Below are 24,659 nucleotides of genomic sequence, written 5' to 3' on the forward strand. Positions count from 1 at the left end.
CTCCAGAGTCCTGAGATAACTTGAGAGTGAATTTTCACCTATCAGCCGGTTGGAAGGCAAAAAAGATGAAAGAAGAGGAATCAGTGGCTGCTGGTGCTGCCCAACCATTTTGTGTTGTGAGAAGTTTGAGAGCACACATTTTGACAAATGGAAGATCATACTTGAATCCTCGTTGTCAAATAAGCGAAAACATGAAGCAAAACCAAGATGAGACAGGCTACAGCATTGTGTGCCTTTCCCAGAGTGGTGCCGAAGTTGCCCATTTTCTGTTGGACAGGTAGTTTAATTTAAAGATAGCTTTAGCAATGACATAATTTTGTAAGTAGCTACTGGCACTTGAACCTGGGTCTACAGGTACCAAACCTGCACCCTGACCACAATGTCAAACAGCCAGGCTCATTGGTATGGCAGTCAGAGCACATACTGATCCGTAGTGACAGTCACACAGGCATCCCTCACGCATCCTCCAACCATACTTCTCCCATCCCAGGGTGCCCCACACACCAATGCTTCACCCATCCCAGAGTACCCCACATAGCAGTCATGCTCTTTGGCATTGCTGTCAGGGTGCAGATTTGGTACCGTGTAGACCCAGGTTAGACCCATATTTAAACATTATAACAACATACCATAATATACTGGAGATGCAGTATAGTTCAAAATGAATAGTTCTGATGCACTGATATGTGTAGTTCATCTAACAGAATATTTAAACTATACATATACATGTTCCAAAATAACACACCCAAGTTGCACTTAAATATATTTCAACAACACTTAAATATAAGTCAGTATACTGTTTTCATACTTTAAATGCACCTCGAAAAAGTATGCAAATGCCTTGAATTGAAGGGTTTGCAGTAACCATAGTTTCATTTACATTCAGATACTGGGTGGTATTTCCTGTTTGTGTGAGGGTTCCTAAATTATATTTGACATATATCCCTGCAGGCTATCAAGTTACTGATTTTCTCTTCGGTTTCTCAGCACATTTATTTCCCAAAGATGACCTGAATCATACTTATTAGTTAATCTGCAACTACCATCCAACCCTAGACTTTAGACGAGTTGGATAAAATGTAGAGTCCCTAAACAGTGAACTCTGAAACATGGCGTTAGCAGCTAACAGTTAGCTGTCTGTGTCTGAATTAAATACCTGTTGATGTGTTACACTGCATTTCCATTCATAACTGCTCAACAAGAAACAAGCCCTAAAATGATTTAATATTAAAAGGTGTGGTCCGCGATTTGAATCTTTTTTGTTACATTCAGAGAATTGCTCCTAACTGTCTGTTCACTTTGTGTGCGCTCAAAAAAAGGAATGCATCCCTACACTGAAAGTAGGGGTGTCATTTGTTTGGCTGTTGAGCTCAAATTTCGTCAACCTTTTGGCAGAATCGTGGGCTGTACATTTAAGTGTTAATATCTGCCAAAGCTGACATATCAGTTCCTATTAGTTGTAGTTGTGGTAACAGTAGCTACAATTCTGCTAGATACAATGCTGTATGCTAATCTGTTTGTTTGTTTTGTTTGATCCTCTTTCTATTTTTTGTTTTGTTTGTTTGTCTTCACCCTATGTAAAGCGTCTTTGAGTATCTAGAAAAGCGCTATGTAAAAATAAAGTATTATTATTAATAATTAATTAATAATGTTAGTGCTGACCCATTTTGATGCAGTGCAAAACACTAGTTGCTACGGTGATGTCTCCTGATGATGCGACGTACAATGCTAGTAGTTACTATACTGTCCAGCAGATGTCACTGTTGAAGTAAAACAGCTGTCTACAAAATCTTGATGGTAATCAGTTTCATACTAGTAAAAATGCTCATCTTATGTAAACTAAAGCAATGGGAGGGGATACAAATTACTTTTCACCAAAGCCATAGAGTGCTCCACTGTTGAAGGCAAAGCGAATAATACATTTAATGAAATCCATTACAGATCAAAAAGGTCAAATTCATAGTCCATTCAACTAACTACAATTCCAGTTTATTGCAAGGACTATAGGACTTGATTCTCTTCAGTTACACAGCATCCAAAATAAATGGTAGTGCACAACAGAGTAAATATATATTTATATATATATTTATATATATATATATAATATATACACACACACACACACACACACACACACACACACACACACACACACTCTGACACACACAAGCATAAAAACATCTTCACTTACAAAATTAACTGTGAGATACTACTTCATTTGTCAGTCAAGGCATTCATTTTCTACTTTTCTTTTTTTCGTATGCAACACCACGGTGACCACTGCTCCCTCTCGCTCTTACACACCTCTTTACAATGGAAAATATGCAACATGGTGGCACAAGAGAGATACATGTCCAGCCTGCCTCTGCTCTCAATGAACCAATCTCTTTGAGACCAACAGATTATCTCTACAGTATATATATATATATATATATATATATTTATAAACTATAATTTAGTTTATATTTATATATATATATATATATATATATATATATATATATGGAATACAGCGAGTGGGATTACTTAAGACTTAAGACTTAAGATTCCCACTCTGTGACACCACTGATTGATGTGATGTCAAATAAGTGAGTGTGTCAAATGAGTGTGGTCAAATAAGATTGTGAATGATGCGGAGGTGCTGAGGCAAGAGAGGCTCACAAGGCTGATGTAGACGGCCCTTGCTCACGCCAATCGCCATCTCCATAGGAGTGATAACACCAGGCCCTTCCACTCTTTGAAACCATGAGCACCTGGGTAAACATAAGTATGCGCCTTGTATTGTGTTGTCATGGTGTTCCTCACGCAGACACGCACAGACACAGATTTGCGATGTTACTCAAGAAATTTCAGGAATCACTCAAAGGCTTAAGCTAGAGATACACGTCATTGATAGAAGACTTGCTGAGAAAACAAGTACAAATAATACTGCATTTCAAAAGTTATTTTAGAAAAAAGAAAAAAAAAACAAATACATTGAATACTGGAACATGATTTTACACAAGTTTTTTTTTTTTTTTTTTCTGCTCTTGTGAACAAAGATTCTCCCATCCCCATCTTGGGTTTGTGCTTCATTCTATGGCTAGTGGCAGTTGAATTCCATACCCGAAAAGTTCCTTTGATAGCGATCACGGTCTCAGGTCCTGCGCTTCTCTTTTTTTGTTGTCCAGTCTCAAGTCAGGAATTTAAAGCAGTTTACCGGAGCTCTTTTGGCTGCACTCTCCCCAGGCACTGTGCAAGTCCCCCAGCTCTTTGTGAATGCATGCTGAAGCCACTGCCGAGGGGAGCCACACAGGGTGGGGGCGTGGGGGATGTGTTGGGTGCAGGGAAGGAGGAGGAGTGTGTGTGTGTGGGGGGGGGGGGGGGGGGGCAGTGTTGTGGACATCAAAAACCTGCCTTGAGGCAGGGGTGCATGTCGTGGGTGAACACTGGACCTCCAGAGGGCACCTACAGGAACCATAGACATAAAAATACCAGCACTGTCAACACTTCTGTAACGAGCCATGAAGGCTTTCTGCATGCATGTGTAAGGAAGACTAGGACCATGCTAAAGAAAAACATATTCCATTAAATGTTGCAGCAGCAGCAGCAGCAGATGAGCAAGAGATGTATGTAATTGTATTGATGCAGTGCGCCGATGTACATGTATGCTATATCTACACATGCTAGGCTTAAGGACAGTTCCCTGACTATACTTACAGTAATTGGACTCAGTTGACCTGAGTGCAGGTGCTGGTCATGCAAAAGGGTTTCCGAATGGGTCTCTAAAAGGGTCTGGCCCTCCAGACTTGATGGCAGGTGCACTCTACCAATATCAGAGGGGAAGATATTACTCACTAGGAGATGGGGAAACCCAGTGAGCCATAAGCATGGCATTCGACATTCCTCTGTGGACTGGTAAGCTTGCCGAATCGCACTGTTTTGATTTTTTTTTTCTGCCTTGGATTAATTCCCTTCTCTAAATATCTACTATAGATTTACAAACCAAATTACATGCATTAAGATTTCTTTGGTTTTTCAACAGTTATTGTGATGTGGCAACACTGAACCATAATGTTATAAAACATAAAAATGTACATATACAGAGAGAGAGAGAGAGAGAGAGAGAGAGAACGGTTCTGTACTCACAGTCATGGGTGCAGATGATCCAAAGACACCAGCTCCAAAGGGGTTGTCAAAAGGGGCCTGACCTATAGTCTGGGGTTTCACTGGTTCTGTCAAAGAATGAAGAAATCAAATGAAAGATTCTGTCACATCAGATTCAACAAAGTGTTCTTGTGAAACATACTGGTTCAAGGTGTTTTGGAATTGACCTAAAACTTCTGGAATTTCAGTCAGTTTAGAACAGGATTAAAATAAAGAATTTGTGTTTAATTTAGTGGGGGGAAAAAATTGCGCAACTTCATAATGTACATAATTAATTAACATTTACAACAATTAAAGCGACTACATTAAAGTTAACAATTTAATTTAAGAATAAATTAACTAATTAATTACAAGAAAGGTTAGTGCTCTCTCATCAATGTTACAGTCAGGGTGTTGTGAGGGCACCTGATACTGGCCCATTCTGCAGCAGAAGTATTGAGCTTAACAGCTGCCCCTTACCCTTCCTAGCAGGAACCGCTGGAGGCTTGGCCATCTGGAAGTCCTTGAACATGTCCTTCACGGCCACATCTCTGATGCTCTTGTCCCCAAGAGGGTCCAGGTCCAGGAAGGCATCGCTCTCCACCTTGGGTGCTGCCCGCGGGGGCACCTCAGGGGGCGGGGGGCTGGAGGCGGGCTGCCCCCCACCCAGTCCCCCTAGACCCAAGGAAGGCATGGGGAACACGCAGGCCTGGAATGGGTTCACCACTGGGGCAGGCTGGGCCCAAGTCCCATTGGAGACAGGGGGGTTAGGCTGAACCCAGGATGGAGGGCTGCTTGCAGGGGGGAAGGCCAAGCCAAAGGCTGCCGGGGCGGGCCCCCAGGTGGGTGCAAGTGCAGCGGGGAAGGCGGCAGGCTGGCTGAAAGGGCTGTTGGGCAGCTGGGAGACAGTGGAGATGGCAGGCGGGAAGATGGAGGATAGAGGCTGGCTCCAGGGAGCTGAGCTAGGGGCTGGAGCTGGAGGAGGACCCAGAGTCAACCCTCCTGTGAAGGAGAAAACAAGACAAACAAAAATCAAGGTTTTGCCACAGTCATATAAACATTACGAGATCAACCTATTGGCTTTGCACTGGTTTCAATGAAGTTACAACTCTTAAGACTTTTGTAATTTCAGTGGGGTCCTTATGGTGTCTTACCGAGAGCAGCCATAGTATCCGAGGTGCTCACTGGACTCTTAATGAAGAGATTAGCAGGGATCATTTCTGGCTGAGGCGGAGATGGTGTCTCTGTGTGACTGGGCGATGTAAATGGGTCTGTACCAGATTTTTCATTTGTAGGAGACTGTCCATGAAACAAACAACAAAAACAAAAAAAATTATATATATATGAAGATTAAAGGATGGATATAAAATACTGGAGTTGTCACAGCTAGCATATTCTTAAAATTTCAAAGAAGAATTGAATTACATTATTTTCCTGATAGAGTGAGAGAGAGAGCTAGGGCAGTGAAGCAGTCGAGCAGAGCTCCTGTCAAACCAAGCCTTACCTTTGGGAGATAAATCACTGAAGCAGTAAAGTGAAAGACAAAATGCATTAGCAAAAGCATGACGGAGCACAGTGATTTCAAAAGGAAGAATGTTAGGGGACACTGACCAAAGATGAAGGTCAACTTCACTTCAGCAGACTTCAATAATGCACTCATTTCATACTAAAATTTCATAGATAGATAGATACAAACTTTATTGCCACACAACAATGTTGGTGGTATTCTTTTGTCATAGGTAGCTCAGTCCAGTAAGGAGGGGGGAGATGGGGATAGGAAAAAAATTAAAATTAAAAATAAAATAAAAATTGAAAAAGTCCATACATACATTCTCAACATATTTAGAGAAGCTCTTTCAAAGCAACTAAGAGAACAGTCATCCAGCTTAAACTAGGCAGGGTTTACAAACTGCTGCTGTATATACATAGAACCAGAGGTGTAAAGTAACGAATTACTTTTACTCACGTTACTGTAATTGAGTAGTTTTTTTGTGTACTTTGTAATTTTTAAGTAGTTTTTTAAATCGGTAATTTTACTTTTACTTAAGTAGATTTTGACTGAAGTATTGTACTTCGCTACATTGGAAATTACATCCGTTACTGAGTAAAAAAAAAAAACATAGTTCAAGGCAGGAATCGCGCACCACAATGCTCACTGCAGTGGTGGATGCTGCATAGAGTGGATGATGGAGTCGATGCAAGGCACCAGTACGGTGCCGAGTCACGAGAGATAGATATGGAGGAAGATGATAGTGCGGACTACCAACAAGCTGCGGACCACCAACAAGCTGAAGCACCGAACTTTCCGCCAGTTGAAATTAAAGAAGATGAAGAAAACCCGTGGCCACATCTCAGCAAGCAGTTTGCCTTCCAACGTAAAAGAGGCAACAGCTATATGCTGTGTAAACTGTGCCTAATCCGTCAGTCAGAATTTTCTGCTTATACAAATTCATCTTCAAATCTGCGCAAGCATGTGTTGGTAAGTACACTATTTGTCCCTTTCCATTAGTAGTTCAGACAGCGTTTTTGTCATTTAGTTAGCTTTGCTCCATTAAGCAAAATATGCGTTTCATGGCACTAGTAGGTAGTAGCCTAATTTTGGCTAGCACTTGCAACCGACCTGAGTATGCTAACGTCGACAGCGGTCATCCAATAGACTAATAATACCATTCCTGTCTTCCATTCGTTTCAGGTCATAGAATTATTATGTTCAGTCTCTCATATTGTGTTAAAAACTGCAGATCAGTCATCAGCAATGAAATACACCACATAAACTGATATTAGGCTAATCATTTGGCTGCCTCCCATGCCTTGAAACAGAACAATGTGAATGCGCACACCATCGTTTTCAGACAGTTGGACAAGTCAATGTGTATGTCGTTATCTGCAATTTATCACGATGTTTAGTCAGATATTGATAACGATAAGTGGTGGCTTTGCAACGTGCACGTCTTTCATGTTCATGCTAAGGGGTCCCGGTTAGCAAGAATTGAGGATTATGAATTGTGATGCATGTAGAAATAGAAAATAATGCTATAATTATGTATACTGTAGGTCTGTCATCTCAAGTAGCTATTTATAGCTATTTCTGTGTTATGATGCACTCTTGAATCTTGATGGCAGCTCAATACTTAATTGTCAGAAATGTTGTTTGTCATTCTACAGGTCTAGTCTATGTCAGACAACACCTTGACCGGATGTTGGAGGCTGGAGCAAGTTGGACAACATTCATCAGATGAAGATGATTTATTTTCCTCAATGAAGTCCAGAAGGTACAGGGGAGTTAGAAGGGTACCTAGCCTGTGTCTCAGTCAATATGGATCTGCTGAACGCCTTTCAGAATATCAAAAAACTGTCCCTGAAACTCAATACTGGCCTACCTGCCTCGGCCGCGTGCGAGCGACTCTTCAGCTGTGCTGGATTGCTGTTCAATGCAAAGCTAGCCCGGATGAACTCTACTCATCTTGAAAATCAGCTGCTGCTCAAACTCAACAAGAAGTTTGTAGACTAATGCTCTAAAGGTGGACACAAGTAAAGTAACCAAAGTTTAAGTGGGGCAGCGGTATTTTAACTTTTTATTTTAGCTGTCATGTCTTGACATGTCCTCCCAAAAGTTCTTAAATGTTGTGTTGACATGTTTAATGTTTGACATGTTTAATGTCATTGCACTTACAGTGTTTCCCCTACCGTTATATTAGGGGGGCGCCCCGCCCCCCCAACGGCACCCCCCGCCCCCCCTGGAAGGTCAAGTTAATTTTGTTCAATTTTATTTTCTATAAAGCGCCAAATCACAACGGAAGTAATTTAAGGTTACCTTTCCTATAGAACAGGTCTATAGCTTGTTCTTTTATTAAACAAAATAAATAGCCTTATGTTATTTATCTTATTTACACGACGGCATGTAATTTCTGTCTCTACATGGTCGCGCGTTTACAATTCTCTGCTCTCTGTATCGCGCATGGCAGAGTTCCGCCGCGATGCGCACAAACACACAGACACGTGCGCGCACACACAGGTGAGCACGCTCCCACCAGCGGACAGAATTGGGCTTAAGAACCAGTGCACAGCTACGGACACTTTTAAGCTTTAAAAAACTAATATCCAGGCGTTCATGAATCCGGCAGAGATCTTTTCCTCGGTAGGGTCGACAATGAGGCCCAATGAGAATGGCTACAACAGACGTGGAAACAGAACGTACGTACAGAATGTCCGCACCGAAAATTCAGAAATAGATCTGGCTTCCATTTTTTATCTTTTTCCGTGAGTTGTGCGTGGCCCTTTTTACATAGAGTCTGCTAATAAATCTATGAAATGTAACGAAAATTATTTATTTTGCTGTGAATAATGAAGGAAGCAATAAATCCGATTATTTGCCAAACCCTCAAGACCTGTTGCCATGGAGATTTAACGTTACTTTCTGTTTGAAGACAAGGTAGCAGCTAGTGTTGAAGAATGGATGACTTGAAATTGGACGACTTTAAATTAATATATGAAATTGAACATCAACACCTATACGGATAAAATAAATAAACAAGGATAGCAAAACAGATTGATAAGCAATGAGAACGGCAGAAACACAGGCAGGACGTCAGATGACGAGACAGATCATAGTGACACAGGCTGTTTTTTTTTATTTTTTTCGTCATATGAAGGCTGAGACATTCATAACATCTTATTCAGTCGTACTGGTCCTTTTGTAATGCCAACATGTGCACTTTGTTGTGGATAAGTAAAGCCTATTTTGCTACATTTTTGTAGTCCTGGTAATCTTTTGTTTGGCATATTGGTGAGGTTATTAAGAGGACCAGTTCTCAATCGTTTTGTTCTTGATGAATTAATGTTTGTTTAATAATCAATTATTTTTCAACAAATAACTCAATTATAATTACAAAGAGGACAATTCATAACTTTTTATCGCAACTTTCACTTGTTTCGCCAATTTCATTGCAACAAAAACCTAAAAATAAAAACTTTCATCGCAACTTTTTGGAAAAGCTCCTGCGAAATCAGGAATTTTAGGCCGCAAATATCTTAAAAAATTTTCTTCCAGAAGCCCAGAAAGATACACCACTGCAGCAACAAAAGCTGCACACTTTGTGGATAATTGTCATAAAAAGACATGTTCCGATGTTTAGTTGTTATATTGACTGCTGTCATTAAAAGAAACACATGAACACCATGATTCCTTTAAGCGTGCACCGTGCCGCAGCCCCCCCCCCCCAAAGCTGTAAACCTAGGGGAAACACTGACTTATATTTCTAAAGATTCTCCTTTAATAAAAAATAACTAGTTTTTGTATTGGATTTATGACCCCTTGTCCTTTTTTGCACTATATAGGAGCGGCCCCCATCAAGTTGTTGAAAGTAACTAAGTAACTTTTACTTAAAGTACATTTTAAATGAACTACTTTTTACTTTTACTTGAGTAGATTTTTAGATGGGTAATTTTACTTGTACTTAAGTAAAATTTCATCAAAGTAATTGTACTTTTACTTGAGTACAACATTTCAGTACTTTTTACACCTCTGCATAGAACACACATGGCTCTGAACTGCAGAGACTCAGATACGCTCACGGTTCCTTTCTCTCTCTCTCTAACTCACCTTCACACTCCTCCTCCCCCGCCCGCCCTTGGCATTCAACGGAGGAGGGCTGATGATGACCGAGTCCTTGGCCTGGGCGGTGAAGGCGGCGGCGGTGGGCTCGGCATTGACTCCGTTCTGCATGGGCAGACCTCTGTCGGCCGCCTCCAGGAAGGGGTTAGGGACGGCCTTCCCGTGGTGGCCGTTCTGCTCCTGCACCGGCACGGGGATGGGGACCGGGGCGCTTGCCGTGGGGGTCCAGGCACCAGCCTCCGTCCCCGCCCTGGCGTCCAGTGGCCATTGCCCGTTGCTCAGGGCCTGAACGGCCGTCCGGTTGGAGATCTGGTCGAACTGCTGGGCCAGGTAGTCCGAGTCGCCGTTCTTACCGCCGGTGCCATTGAAGAAGGCAACTGATGAGGGGCTCTCGTGGCTGGAGGGGCGCAGGGCGGCGGAGGAGGAGGAGGACGACGAAGAGGAGGAGGAGGATGAGGAGACGGCACGCTCGCCGTTCTTGGAGAAGGGGTCGTCGCTGAAGGGGTCCGGGCTGGGGGTGGGGAAGAAGCTGAGCTGCGAGGAGAAGGGGTTCTCAGGCGAGAGGCTGGGCTGGGGCCTGAGGACAGAGGAAGAGGAGGAGGCGGTGAAGGGGTTGCCCTTCACGCAGTTCTGGTTGCTGTCGATCTCAGTGGACAGATCCATCAGTAGGATGTCCTGGGGTTCCTGCAGTGGGTAAGAGTGAGAGACAGATGGAGGAGAGAGAGAGAGAGAGAGAGAGAAGAAAGGGATGAATGAAGAGGGAAGAGGGTTGTTAAAGAATGAGAGCGTGCATGGGGAGTGAAGGAGAAAAGCAAGTACAACAGAAATAAGGCAGAGAGAAAAAAGACAGTTAAATGGTGAAAAGAAGGAAGCAGCGAGAAAGGAAAAACAACAAAGAGAGGAAGGAAGGGAATCAAGGATGAGGAAAAAGTGAAATAAAAATTAGTTGGATTCTCTCCCTCCCCCTACTGACTTACTATGATGCCAAGTAATGGTATGTTCCATGCAATGATATCACAAAGCCCCTGTGAATATTATGTCGTTAGCGTGACACATGTAGTGTGCTAATGAGTGATGGGTCCACAGCAGTCCAAATACAGTATGCAGTCATGGCTTTGTTTTGAACAGATGATTTGCCCACAGTACACGCACTGATGGATGATTGCACTTGTTTGTCAGTTAGTTTACCTGGACGTAATTGCTCAGCAGGGGAAAGGTAGAATAACATTATTTCAAAACCATTTCAACACGACAAAATTAGACATCTATCCATTTACAAACAATGCTGTACATTGTGGTTTTGATGAAGAACTTGGCTCACTGGATATGGACAAAAACAAAATCAGCACAATACAAATATTGACAATGATTACATTATTCATTTTAACTTCATCCTTTTGCGATATTACAAAATACGGTATGAGTGCAGGCAAAATCCTTTACAAGGTAATTCAAGCATAAGGCAACAGAGCCTGTTTTGAAATGCTATTTTTTCCATGTCAGTGAGTGGAAAACAGGATATTCTGAGGCACAGTGCCTCTGCAATACCTCTTAAGCATCAGTCCTTATTAGACTAGAAAGTTTCAGCCACCAGCCTCTGCTGAATGTTGCCTCACAGAAACAACACAGACGGTTTTTGTTTGTTGGCATACGCCCAACTCCGTTACTCCCTTAGACCTCATTTCCTTGAGCCGGGCCTGAACTGGATGGCTTTGGCTCGGGAGCAGACACAACAAGCGCCCAGGCACACACACACACACACACACAAACACACACACAAACAAACACACACACACGGAGACATCTGCTCACATACTGGCAAGGACCGCTCGCTTTAACAGACTTCCCTGCGCTGACGTCAAACCGCTCCCCCCCCGCCATACGTACAACCGTCTCTCTGGTTCCATCAGCAGCATGTTAGCTGCAGTGGTCGGTTTAGCGTGACCCTGGTTAGCCGAAGCATTAATATCACACTGCCACGCAGATCTCAGAATGTTATGGGTCAGATAAGGACACTAAAACAGCAGTAGTGTTTTGTCACGCTGACCTGAGCTGAGACCAGTTGTGGAACGCACATTAATCTGGATCAGACTAGCATAAACAGACTGCAGAGAGTTATGTTTGAGTATGTTTTCAGACTCTGCGTGCGCTTATACTTTGTTGTAGGACTCACCGAAGGAGAATGCAAATCTGGTGGGGTCGACATGTCTCCAAACAAGTCCAGTTGTTCCATGCCCTGAGAGAGAGAGAGAGAGAGAGAGAGAGAGAGAGAACAAAACTTGTAAGTATAATTATTTTTTAAGCGTTTCTAACCCCTATAGACCCTCAAAAGAATAATGGGATGGGATGTGTTTCTAATGAGTTTTGTGATCACATATTCTGTATTCTCCCTGTTTTCCATCTGACACCGGGAGACAGAGAGAGAGACAAGAGAGAGACAGAGAGAGAGAGAGCCCTGTGCCTCTATGCTGGTGTCCAGCAGTAGGACAGAGTCCGCGGGGGGCTTGGCTGTAGTGCTCTGAGCGGTGACATGGCCGTAGTCTGCAGACGGTATGTGGCTCGTCTCGCGCACTTCCTGTCTGCTAACCTAATTCCTTAACTCTCAGGGTGGGGGTGGGGTGGAGTTGCGGACACAGCAGGGGCCAAAATCACTGTGGGTCGCAACCAACGGGGCCCCAAATCTACCCCATGGACATGGTCCTCCTACACACACACACACACACACACATATGTTGTGATAATTTAACTGCCTACACACACAGTTTCTAAAAACACTCAAAAGGGCAAAACCCCACACGAAATCTGCAAAACTATGAGATCATTCTTAGCCCTTTCAATTTTTCAATTACATAAAACCCTTTTTGCAAGACAGAGCCGATGTGTTGCTGTGGCAATACCCAAATAGGAGGCTGGGTATGCTCACATTCATGTCAAAAAAAAAAAAATAACTTAAATACTACACAATATTGTATATGATTTTTTTTCTTTACTGAAAACTTTGAAATACTGTTTTGGTAATGAAGTCTAAAAAGTCCTTTGCCAACATGAACTTTATTTAATGATATTATTTTGTATTTCCTGTATCCTGTACATTTTTACTGTACTGTACTGTATTTGTGTATTTTGTACATTCAGTCTATTGTAACCATTTTCACAAGAGTGTTTTAGATTTATCACACTAGTTATATTACTAAATATACTAGTCTATTTAGTGATCCAAAAAGTCTAACCAAATACATAGCTGTGCTTGCCTTTTGATGCAAAAATTTGATTTTGAAAATGGATTATTGAGTTTTGAATGGTGTTTAATTTTGAGATATGGGGTGTTCTGCATTTTGTGTGTGCAATTATCTGAATTGTGTGTAGAGTTTTTTTTTATTTATCAGAAAATGTGTTTAAGCAGTTGTAAAAAACTGTAACACTAAGCATTTGGCAAATAACCTCAAATGCAAAACTCACCACCCAACACCAGAGGGCACTATAGGGCTCAACATAACCAGTGCTGAAGATCCCTCCACAGCTGAACCCAAAGGGCAACAACACATCGAAACTGTGTTGGTGAGGGGACACGTGGGAACACAGTGTTTGCAGTGCCACCTGACTTGAAGGTGGTGTCACAAATCTTGAATCACTGACACTGAGAGCTTTGGAAGTTGGCAGTTTGGAACATTCTGTCCATCCACCTGCATTGTGTAACACGACGTGACCGGAGACTGAGGCCGATAAAGACTGATCTCCATCACTAGACTTTCACAGTACTAAATCTCAATGGTGTGGAGCAGAGACTGCTGATACACAGTTGCACAAACGGTAGAGAAAAACTATGTTCATCATACATTACTAATGTTTCTTTTTCTGGTTTGTTGAAGTTGTCACTTATACACACAGCATAGCGCTTCTACACATTATGATGTTCTCTCATACATACAGTGTGAGCAGTGAGAGACCTACCTTCAATTTGTCACCTTGGTTGCCATTAGTTGATTCAGTGCCATTCTGAGAAAGACACAAGGTTTAATACACACACATTTAATGTCTACAGACTAATGATGTATTTATTTTTTGAACACAGGATTTATACAAACCTCCACTACCTTATTTGTTTCATCCTGTAAATGAAAGAAAACAAAATATTAAAACATGAAACATTTTGATTATGGAGGTTGAGATCCTGAGTGAGCTGTTTCACCTGGATCACTGAAACAACAAAACACACACTACGTCTCGGTTTCATGGGAAGTGGTGTGACGCTAGTAGAGCTATACTCGGAATTAAGGAGTGTATGTTTGTGTGTGTTTGACATAATGGCACATCAACAGACACTGGAGCCCAGCTGAGTCGGCTCACCTCTGGTGACAGTGTTTATAAGATCTAATTACAGTGCATTACAAGCCCAGCAAATAACCACCCCGGAGAGGGATCTCATCCAGGGCCTGGTGAGGGGGGAGGGCGTTCTAAATGATAATTAACCTAACCTGATGAGAGCTGTTGCCTCCGACACACCCATTAATCAGGTGCACATGAAACAAAGAACTTGGATTCAGCCCAGACACAAATACAGTCTTTCACACAGATTTACAGACACAGACAAACACACACAAACATTTCAACAAAGCAATATAATTTTTCTTTTTTAAATACTGAAACAAAATGGTGTTTTGTTGAACTTTAGTGATGTGTAGCTGGGAGTTGCTCATGTACACAGCGTGCACACACACACACACACACACCACAGCTCTCTGCAGGAGGCCTCTCTCACTCTGGCTGTGCTTTCACTGAGATAACTCACCTTCTTTGAGCCTTCCGCTTCCTTTTTCTTCATATTGAAGATTAATTGGAAGAGGTCCTTCAAGTCAATAACGAGAGGTTCCGCCTGGAGGGAGCACAGCAACCATCAGTGCGCTTGTCAGGGAGTGGCACAGAGAGCATTCACTGGCATGGCAATTCAGTCAATAAAGAAGGGAAAACGGACAGAGAGACTTAAAACCTCACAAATAGGCAACATTTACAGTCGAGCCGGCAAACTAATGAAACCAAATGAAATATGAGCAGGTGAAGCAACATGGCCAGTTCTTGCATGATATTTTACTCATGTCTTCTTTTTGGACAGGAAATGACAAGAGTGCAACTGTAGGGATGAGAATTGATAAGATTTTAACGATTCCGATGCCTTATCGATTCCTGCTTATCGATTCGATTCCTTATCGATTCTTTTATCGATTCTTATTGGGCAAGGGGTGAAAAAAAGAGCACAAACGGGTTTATTTACATTCATTTTCTTTTATATAATTTTCTATAATGCTGCACACACCATATACAGTATGTATATACACATTAAAAAAAATTAAATAACCAAAAACATTTATACATATTCCTCTTGAACTTAAAATAAAACTTACATAACTTAAATAAAATGTATTCTGTTTAATTTAAACATGTTCCTAGAAATTAACCTAACGAAAATCTGGGGCATCTACCGTAGTAAAAGGGTGCAAACCTTTCACCACAAACTTAGTCACTGCTCGGTGACATTCGTTGATCCTCTCCTCGGTAATTTTATTTTTCCCTGCCTCGAAGAAAGGATGGGCTAGAGGTGTACATGACGTGCTAGCTGTAGCCTGTGACCCAGACAGACTACCAGCCTCTGAACCGGTCTGACTCTGAACGTCATCAGCTAAATTGGATGGAAATGGAGATTATCTATATAGTGAAAGCTGGTTTACACAATGAAACAAATGGCACTAACAAAATCGCTGAATTTGCTGAGCTGACATAAAGCCACATTAAGAGGGGAGGCAAACACTACCTCTGCCTCAATGTAGGGGGCTGAAAATGGAAGATTCTATAGCCAAGCTAGCGTAGCTATATGCTAAGTTTAATAATGGATTAAAAGACGATATGCTCAGTTTAATAATGGGTTGACACGAAAACGCGAACGTTTGCTGATAACACACGCCCTCCGATAATTAACACCGTTACGATCAAACATTTCTCAAAACTGGACTTTCAATCCAAACGTGAAATGATCAATAATGGGAGACCAATGCCGGAGCTAAAATGTATGCTTCAAACGAAGGGACAGAAGATAACTTGATCGACTACACACAATAAAGGCAAATTGCTTCACACAGTGAGTGGTTGTGATCACTTTTGAAGAGTTCCCCTTGACAGAAAGAGATGAAGCGCCGACATTAGCTGAGCTGCTGCATGCATCGAAGACATGACATTCCTGTAATTTAATTCCATGCTGTGTGTTCAAATGCTTATTCATATTTGTTGTATTTCCTCCCTTCGACGAAATAGACTTTTTACACAGGTTACAAGTGGCGTAGGTGTCATTTTTGTCGTGTGAAATAGAGCCAAACTTTAGAACGCTTCTGCCTAGTTGCCATGTTTGCTGCAGTCTGAAGAAGAAACTAAAAAAGTTCGCGCATGCGCAACGCCACAAAGGACCGATAGCAGAACCGTTAAAGAATTTGGCTGACGATTCCAAACAATCGGTTCACTAGGAACCGGTTCTCGATTCTCATCCCTAAGTGCAAGTTGCCTAGCGTTCTTGAAAAATATCAAACACTCCAACAGCAGCAGCATCCTAACCTGCTGAGCCGTTTTGAGGGCGAAGAACTGATGCTGGCCTTCGGCGCCGCACACGTAGCCAAAGGCCCGGTTGTCGGTCACGTCCCGCGCGATGAAGGAGATCTTGTTGACCGCGTGCTCCAGCACAGCCGCCTGAGGAGGACACACACACACACACACACACACACACACACACACACACACACACACACACACACACACACACACACACACACACACACACACACACACACACACACACACACACACACACACACACACACACACACACGCTCAGCATGACGCCATTGGTCCATTTCAACAAGTGACACTCGGCTCTATATAAAGAAGTGATGCTGCAGAAAGAGGAAGGCGGTGAGCTTCCTTACCCCGGTCTTCTCATCAGTGATGGTGATGCCCGACAGTGAGATGTTGACCCACACTCGCTGCTTGTGTTTGCCCTGGGAGCGGGCTGCCGCTGCCTTACCCTGTCCACAGGAGACGAGCACACAGACAAAAATCACTCTCCGCTTCACACATACATGTGCCATAGCATTCAAAGGAACCGGGACCATATTTATTTAATCTGTCTTTGAAAATGCCAGTACGTGGGATTCTAGTAGTAGTGTGTTGTTTGCGACACGAAACTCCATGGAAAACAGAGAACAGGGCAGCAGACAGAAACATTGAAATTAAGCATGTAATGAGCATACCAAATCTATCTATTCACTTTAGTTCCACACCATTAGTCCTCTTACACAAAACAGGTACTCACAGAAGTCTCAGTCATACCCGTTTGACCTACCTTCAGTTTCATCATGGAGTCCTGACTCATTTTGTCCCCCCTGGCTTCGGGTACATCGTCCACACCAATCAGCTTGGCCTTGTACCGCACGCCGTCTCCTTTGAACCTGGCGAGCAGGTACTCATCCGTCTTCTCTGGGCTGGCTACACCTGGAGAAACAGAGCCATGAGAGAGAAAGAGCGAGGGAACGAGAAAGAAAGTCAAAAAAAGAGGGAGGAAGCGAGAGAGAGAGAGAGAGAGAGAGAGAGATGAATAACACAAACACTAGGTTTCTGAAAAGAACACTTCACTTGGCAGTTGTCAGTCTTCCTCCAACCACGCAACATTAAACATCCCACACACATAACAAACATTGCCAGGACAACTCTTTCCACATCCCAGTTACTTCGAATTTGCCAAACTACCTATGACTCATAAGGCAGTCAGCCCAATGTACTGCTACATGTTTGATGAATTCACCATTTCAAACACTGTCGGAAAGAAGTCCAACATGGATGACAGACTGTCCATTACGGTGGATAAACAGGAAATATGTGGAATATGACGAGTGAAATCCACTGGGTGAAACAGGAAAGCTGGATTTAAACCCATTCTTTTTACATTTTGACGCTGAATGCATTCTTCTTACGGCTAAGCTTCAGTCCAGACCGGCTCTTGGAAAAGCTGTTCTGTTAGTTGAGTATTCAGGGTGGCCATGAAGGTGTAAATTCCGAGGCTGACCGTTAAACTTAATGTTCCGCACCACAGCCTCTCCTGTTCGTTTCTATAGCAACAACCGAGATGAGTATTCGATGCTGGACTTTTTTTCAGAGGAAAAAAGCAACCTGACTGAGTCCAAAACACAAGTCTATTACCATCTCTGTTCTTGCCGTTTTTTGTGTTGAAGTGCATACCTACCATGGCACGCACACACACAAATGAACATAGGAGTACACTTATCCCAGAAATCATGAACAGAACCCCCTCTGAGGGGAAGCTCGTAAACACAGCCAGGGATGATGGAGAAGAGTAGTACAGGCTTGAGTCTCAGAAAAAAAAAAAAAAAAAAGAGGCCAACTCTTGCCATGGAGCAGGCAGGGCTGGCTTTACCTCCCTTCATCTACATGGATATTAACCCCACCCCCCCAACTCCAAGCACATGGTGTTCAGTTCAGGGGGAAATTAGCCAATGACTGAAAATGTCACGGAGTTACACCATCCGGCAGTTTGGGGGGGGGGGGGGGGGGGGACTCTTAGTGACGCACAAGAGAAAATGAACCCACTCCACCCCCATGCGAATCAACATTCATGAACGTTAAGGCCCCAGATTGAAGTAGCTGGGAGTCAAGCCATTGCCCTTCTTCAACTCTCCTGCTCTTAATCTATTCCAAAACTTATTTTTCTTCCCCTCTTTCTCTCTCTAACCCTTTTTCTTTGCCTTCTCTATCTCTTCCTCGATCACTCCGTGTTTATTCTCTCTCTCTTATGTCTCTCTCTCTCCTATTCTGGCTCTCACTTCTATGTCATTCTACACTCGGCACCAGGAGGCTGGCAGCAGCCATGCTCAGCTGACCGTGTGGCAAGGCTCCCTGCACGGACACGGGCCCTGTGATCCCCTGGGCCTGGGCTGGATGAAGGAGGAGGAGAAGAGAACACGTGAGGGTGGTGGTGAGGGGCTGGCAGGAGCTCAGGGCTACAGGCCTGCTCTGGCTGAGGGACACCATTTACATTCCCAGCATGCACAAGTCCGAAAAGACCCCCCCAAATCCCCCCCACCTCACTCCCTTTGAGCACCAGCAGACAACTGCAACCTCTCTGACACTTCAACACACATCACCACAACCATCCACCCTCCTTTCCACGTTACCTCCCCAACGAACGAACAAACAAACAAACAAACAAACAAACAAACAAACAGCTACGGCTGAGGCACCAAACCAGCACAGGCGTCTCACACAACCATGACGTGTGGACACCCTTAGCCGAGACCAAATTAACTGACTTTGTTAGGAAGTGTTAATGTCTCTGACTGCTGGAACAGAGGACAGTGTCTGGTCTGTGTTTTCTGCCCTGGAATGTGGGAGAGGCGGTGTGTGACTTTCAGGGCAGAACTCTGCCGCCTGCAAAAATATTGGACTTGTTTTTAACTAATTGGACCATCAGAGGGCAATTTGTGCGTGTGGACTATTAAAATAGAGTTGGCCTCTGCGGGAACGGGATCATAAACCAATCAGTGCCAAGCTTTGACTGCATGTCCTTAACAGCTTGACCCCTGACCTTTCGACTACTTTAGGAGGGCCTTATTCTGGGGCCGTCTCAGCACCCTGGGAAACGTATGATATGAGGTGTGCCGTGACACTGAGCACTGACGCTTAAAAGAGCCAATCAGGTGCAAATGACCCTCCAGTGATAAAGGTTAGAGATACTAATTCTTATCCACAGAGTAACCGGAGACGCCCTTCGAGATTAACTTTAGATTAGCTAGACGTTAATGCTAATAAAACATATGGACAGAGTGTACGGTTACCCCATGCACCCCATACAGCGAGCCCTTTTTTTCAAGGTTCAGTGGTTGCCTTGATGTGCACGGCATGTCCGGTGAGAATGCAAAGCCTCTGTTAGTGCTATGCTGGCTACAAGACTATAACCACGTATTCTCACACAGGCTTTTTCCCCCCACAGCTTTGCGGTCGGCCAACCCCAGATGCACTTTGTCAGCAGAGACTCAGTTAGGCTCAGAGAATGCATGAGAGCCAGCACCTTTTGTTTTTCCGTGCCAGCAAGAGGCGGGAATGATAAACAGAGTGTCTCAGGCCCAGCTGGGAAGACACTGCGGAAACAGCAAAAGAGCCGTAATGGAATCCCAGCGCTGAGGCAGCGCGCTGGTACGGAGGGAGCCGCAGCAAGACAAACAATACCACTGTGCGCTGGGCTCAGCTTAACATAATAAATCCAGAGAAGTATTGGGTCAAGGAGGCCCCCTGAATGCTGGATACGGCCCGTTTCCCTGCCTGTTCGAGGGGGGAGAGAGTGTGACCTACTTTCGGGCAGACGTCAAATGGCGTAGCGCGAAGTTGAAAGAAAAAGAAAATCTTTGGCTTGAGCCGTCTGCATGACCCGCGCTCATACATCAAGATCTCCAACCTCCCCCATAACCACCTCACCCAACCCCAGCCCCAAAGACATACACAAGCTCTGTCTCACATCAGCCACTTACTGGAATCGTTCAATAGCAGGAACAGGCCACAGTTGCGTCTCGAAAAGAGAAAGAAAAACATTCTCTACTAGCCGTGTTCATTTTTGTTTCTCCAGCGGTGCTTAATTTGAATTCTTTACAGGACTCTGGAGTGCCTCAGAGGCAGTTACTCAGTTCTGACAAAAAAAAGAAAAGAAAAAAGAATTCTTGACTCTTTCCCCAGGTAGACCCTCTGTAGTTTTAACTGACATACTGTATTTTTCTCCTCTCACCAAATGGCCCTCTGATTAAAGCCTTGGTGTACTGGAGGCCGCCTTTAGACTATAACAAAGGTTGGCTTTGCCAAAATGGGACGTAGAACAGCAGCGTATGCGTGCGCACACACACACACACACACACACACACACACACACACACACACACACACACACACACACACACACACACACACACACACACACACACACACACACACACACACACACACACACACACACACACACACAATTAAAGTCACTCATCTCTGCTCTTTTCGCACACTATTCAACTAGCTGACTGGTGCATCTGTTAAACACACAAGCACTTTCATATGCACCCTCCCAAGGGGAATGTACGTACAAGAGAAAATGCCAAAGAAGTGCCATAGACCCAGTTGCACACATTTTACAGCCTCCTCTAATGCCCAACAACAGTATCCCAATCATATGAATATTTACACTAACTGCTAAGTGATCTTTTGAACCCAGGCAAAGAATGTTGGAAATAGATTTGATCAATAAACCAAATCGCCCACCCAAAACATGGATGAGAGAAGCATTTTCTCTAACTCTCTCCCTCATGAAGAAGAAAAAACTAAAAAACCCAAATAAGTTCATTTCTATGCAGAGCACTAAAACAATGAGTTCTTTCATGTGAAGGACTGCAGTGGATAAGGGGAAGAATCTGGAGTAATATACCGACGGTGGAAATCTGAATTCAATTCTCCTTAGCGGAAACGTCTAATGCGGCTCCAATGTGGTCCTTTTCTTTTTTTGTGGCGTGGCGGTGCTTCCCGGCATAGCTGGGGACGTGGACTCTGGGCCCGTCTCCCGGTGCGGCCGGGACCTCCTCGCTCTGCTCCCCTCCACCCAGCCCCTCCACGTTCACCTCCCCACTAATGACACACTGACTCGACGACTCCACGCTCAAGCTCTCCTGACAATGACTACAGCTGCGCTGAAATTCCTTACAGCACTGAAATAGGCGTCAGTGTCAAACAGCCCAAACGCTCCCTGATACCTCTGCACTGAGCCGAGGGACAGTCCCATGGATTGCCACACACACACACACACACACACACACACACACACACACACACACACACACACACACACACACACACACACACACACACACACACACACGAGAACTCTGCCACATTAGGTGACTACAGACACAATCATGTAACCACACAAACATGTAGCCACACACAGATCATTCTCTGCTACAAACATAACAGTTGCACACGCGCGCACACACACACACACACACACACACACCCTTCTTCTTCTCCTTCTTGGAGGGTGTCTTGATGGGCGGCTGCTGCTCCGTTGGGGACGGGCCGCTGCTGCTCTCCACGTCAGCGGACATGACGACCAGGGGCCAGCCTCACGCGACACAGGATGAGGAGGACTGGGAGGGAGGAGGAGGAGGTGGTGGAGGAGGAGGAAGAGAGGAGGAGGACCAGGGAATCTCTGCTCACTGATGGCCTTCCACAGCCACACTCAGCACCGATACATAGCCCAACGGCACCTGCAGTTAAGAGAGAGAGAGAGGCCACAGAGCAAGATGACGATGGAAAGTGGTAGGAGGACAGAATGAAGAGGAGAGGAGAGATAGAGAGATGCGAGGGAAGTGTGGTGACACCCAGAGAGAGAGAGAGAGAGAAAAAAGGAGAGAGTCCATGAATAGAGAATACAGAAAGTGTAGGTGGAAGAAGGCAGAAAGAAAAAAACAAGTAGGATTAAAGGAATGCAAGAATGGAAGATGTGTGTTTGAGAGAAATGAAATGGATGAAATAAGCAGAAGAAGAATGGGAGAAAAAGAAACAAATTGACAATGAAAATCAATACAGAAAGAAACCGCATCAAAACAGTAGGTTCAGATTAAGAATGCAAAGACATTCATTTAAGGGCCATGATAGGATTGATGTACATTATTGGAAAAAGATACACCCACTCTATTCCGTGTAATTTGCCACTACTTCATCATCATCATCATCAGTAAATAATACATAGCCATCATCACCTAATGTCCCCTCATACTTAAAGCTAAGAAAGAACCCAGCCTTTCAGAGGCATTTGCATGTTTACCCTGTTCAAGGCCCTATCTCTGATTTCCAGTGATTACGCTTTTAACTGGTTAAATGTCAAGGCTCTCGTTGAGACGTCAGAGGAGAATATCTCTTCTGTTATCTGTTATGTCAGCCATGTTGTTGAGACTACAGAAGCCTTTACCGACATCTGTCTACATTAAGATAAGGCTTTTGATGTACATATGTACAAATTACACGTTAAATAAATAAATAAATAAATAAATAAATAAATAACATCTCTCCCAGCACTGAAATCCTTCAAAACAAGAGCATGGGCGTATTACTCTAATATATCACTGCCATTTTTCTGTGCTGGGACTTCCATATTCCCAACCCACTCCATGTTACATCAGGACGGGGCAAATGAGTCAACAGCGCTAACAGGAATCAAACGGGGCACTGCTAAAAACAGAAGCTGTATAAACATCCTGCCCAGGCTTCAAGTAAGTGGACTGCATTGTGAAGGGCTACGCAAAACATTTTCGATGCAGACGTGTAGACATGTATTGCAACATCCATATGGCCTGGACAAGCCTGGTGGACTTTGGCCTGGATTTAGGGTGTGTGTGGTAAGCGTGGCTCACATCTGAAGTGTCTAAACCAATATTTTTGCCCTGTAAAGCAGCTGTGCCGATAACAGCAATGGGAAGACGTGCTTGTGCTTGTGATATTGTGGGCAGGCTTTTGAAGTGAACTCCGCTTTGTTTACTGATGATTTGAAGTGAACCCCGCTTCGTTTACTGATGATTTGAAGTGAACCCCGCTTCGTTTACTGAGGATTTGAAGTGAACCCCGCGTCATTTACTGAGGATTTGCAGTGAACCCAGCTTCGTTTACTGATGATTTAGGTACAGTCCAGTACCAACATTTAAACAGGCTGTCCTCAAGCATGTGTTCTGCCCCCGTGAGACCAGTAAAGCCTGCGAAGCCAGCACCGTGATCTGATTTTTTTCCCCTTTGTTTGTTTTCAATCTGGGGAAGTGAAGCAACTTGGAGCATGTCCCAAAGACAAATATTTGGGATGTTTGCTCCACAGTACACATGCCAAAACTTTTCCAAGAGCTGGAATTTGTCAGCCTTGAACTACCCCCTCATTTCATTAACAACGTTTCCTCCCTAGAGGTCAAAATAAACAGTAACTCAAAGCTAACAAGGTTGCGTCCCCACACCCTATGGACATTACTAGGAGACGGTGTTACCAGTAAATATTAGGCAAAGCGGTCTTGGACACAGCTGTGGGGGGTGTGTTTGTGTGTGTGTGTGTGTGTGTGTGTGTGTGTGTGTGTGTATTTATGTGTGTGCGTGCGTCTGTAGGGGGCTCATTTAAGTTAAGAGAAGTCTTATGCTACAAAAAGCTACTTTAGGAAGCAGCCAGATCTTTGCCCTTTAAATCCTTTACTAAACCTCAAAGCACACATGATATTTACAAACAACCACAAAAGGGACCTTATGGGTTGTGTGGCTTCCAAATAAAACAGACCAGTGGTACAGTGGTAGAGAAGTCGTTTAGTAATCAGAAGGTTGCTAGTTCGATTCCCTGTCGAAGCGTCCTTGAGCAAGACACTGAACCCCTAATTGCTCCTGATGTTCAGGGTGCCATCAGTGTAAATGTAAAATGTGTATACATTGTAAGTCGCACATATGTAAGTCGCTTTGGATAAAAGCGTCTGCTAAATGACTAAATGTAAATGTTGTCTCTGCAACGCTAAGACATTTTTATATTTGACAGCAAATTTGCTAACTTTAAATTTGCCTCCAGGGACCATAATTTGGCTGAACGTGTGTTGAGTTCTTGAGCTCTGATGCATCTTTCACTGAAAGGTCTGACTCTGAGTTCTAAGAGACCAGCTGAAAGTTCTGCTCCCACCAGCTGGTCACCTGACATAAACACTTCCTCTCTCACCCCCTCTAATCAGCTCGCACTCCTGCACTTGTGACCCCGGGGCCACCCTGTGACCTTCACCCCACTCGGTGCACGTGTGCCTATGTGTGTCTATTATTAACACCCCCA

General features: G+C 43.8%; 1 protein-coding gene across 3 annotated transcripts in view; it reads right to left on the bottom strand.

The window, feature by feature from the left end:
- Window positions 1-1,898: 1,898 nt before the first annotated feature.
- si:ch211-204c21.1 (disabled homolog 2) overlaps window positions 1,899-24,659 on the bottom strand; it is a 30,759-nt gene continuing 7,998 nt past the window's right edge. The window contains exons 2-15 of one of the 3 annotated variants that reach the window (XM_031570609.2): window positions 21,834-22,086; window positions 17,121-17,269; window positions 16,705-16,803; window positions 16,337-16,468; window positions 14,529-14,612; window positions 13,834-13,848; window positions 13,691-13,735; window positions 11,913-11,975; window positions 9,728-10,423; window positions 5,280-5,424; window positions 4,606-5,127; window positions 4,129-4,214; window positions 3,700-3,805; window positions 1,899-3,447 (exon numbers count right to left, since the gene is read on the bottom strand). In XM_031570609.2, coding sequence (XP_031426469.1) covers window positions 3,737-3,805; window positions 4,129-4,214; window positions 4,606-5,127; window positions 5,280-5,424; window positions 9,728-10,423; window positions 11,913-11,975; window positions 13,691-13,735; window positions 13,834-13,848; window positions 14,529-14,612; window positions 16,337-16,468; window positions 16,705-16,803; window positions 17,121-17,269; window positions 21,834-21,924 — 2,196 coding nt within the window. In that variant the 5' untranslated portion in view covers window positions 21,925-22,086 and the 3' untranslated portion in view covers window positions 1,899-3,447; window positions 3,700-3,736. Of the gene's footprint in view, window positions 3,448-3,699; window positions 3,806-4,128; window positions 4,215-4,605; window positions 5,128-5,279; window positions 5,425-9,727; window positions 10,424-11,912; window positions 11,976-13,690; window positions 13,736-13,824; window positions 13,849-14,528; window positions 14,613-16,336; window positions 16,469-16,704; window positions 16,804-17,120; window positions 17,270-21,833; window positions 22,087-24,659 lie in introns of all 3 variants that reach the window. The other 2 variants (XM_031570608.2, XM_012828693.3) reach the window with 2 other exon arrangements.

This window comes from Clupea harengus, chromosome 7 (assembly GCF_900700415.2).
Source record: "Clupea harengus chromosome 7, Ch_v2.0.2, whole genome shotgun sequence".
Classification (NCBI taxonomy): Eukaryota; Metazoa; Chordata; class Actinopteri; order Clupeiformes; family Clupeidae; genus Clupea; species Clupea harengus.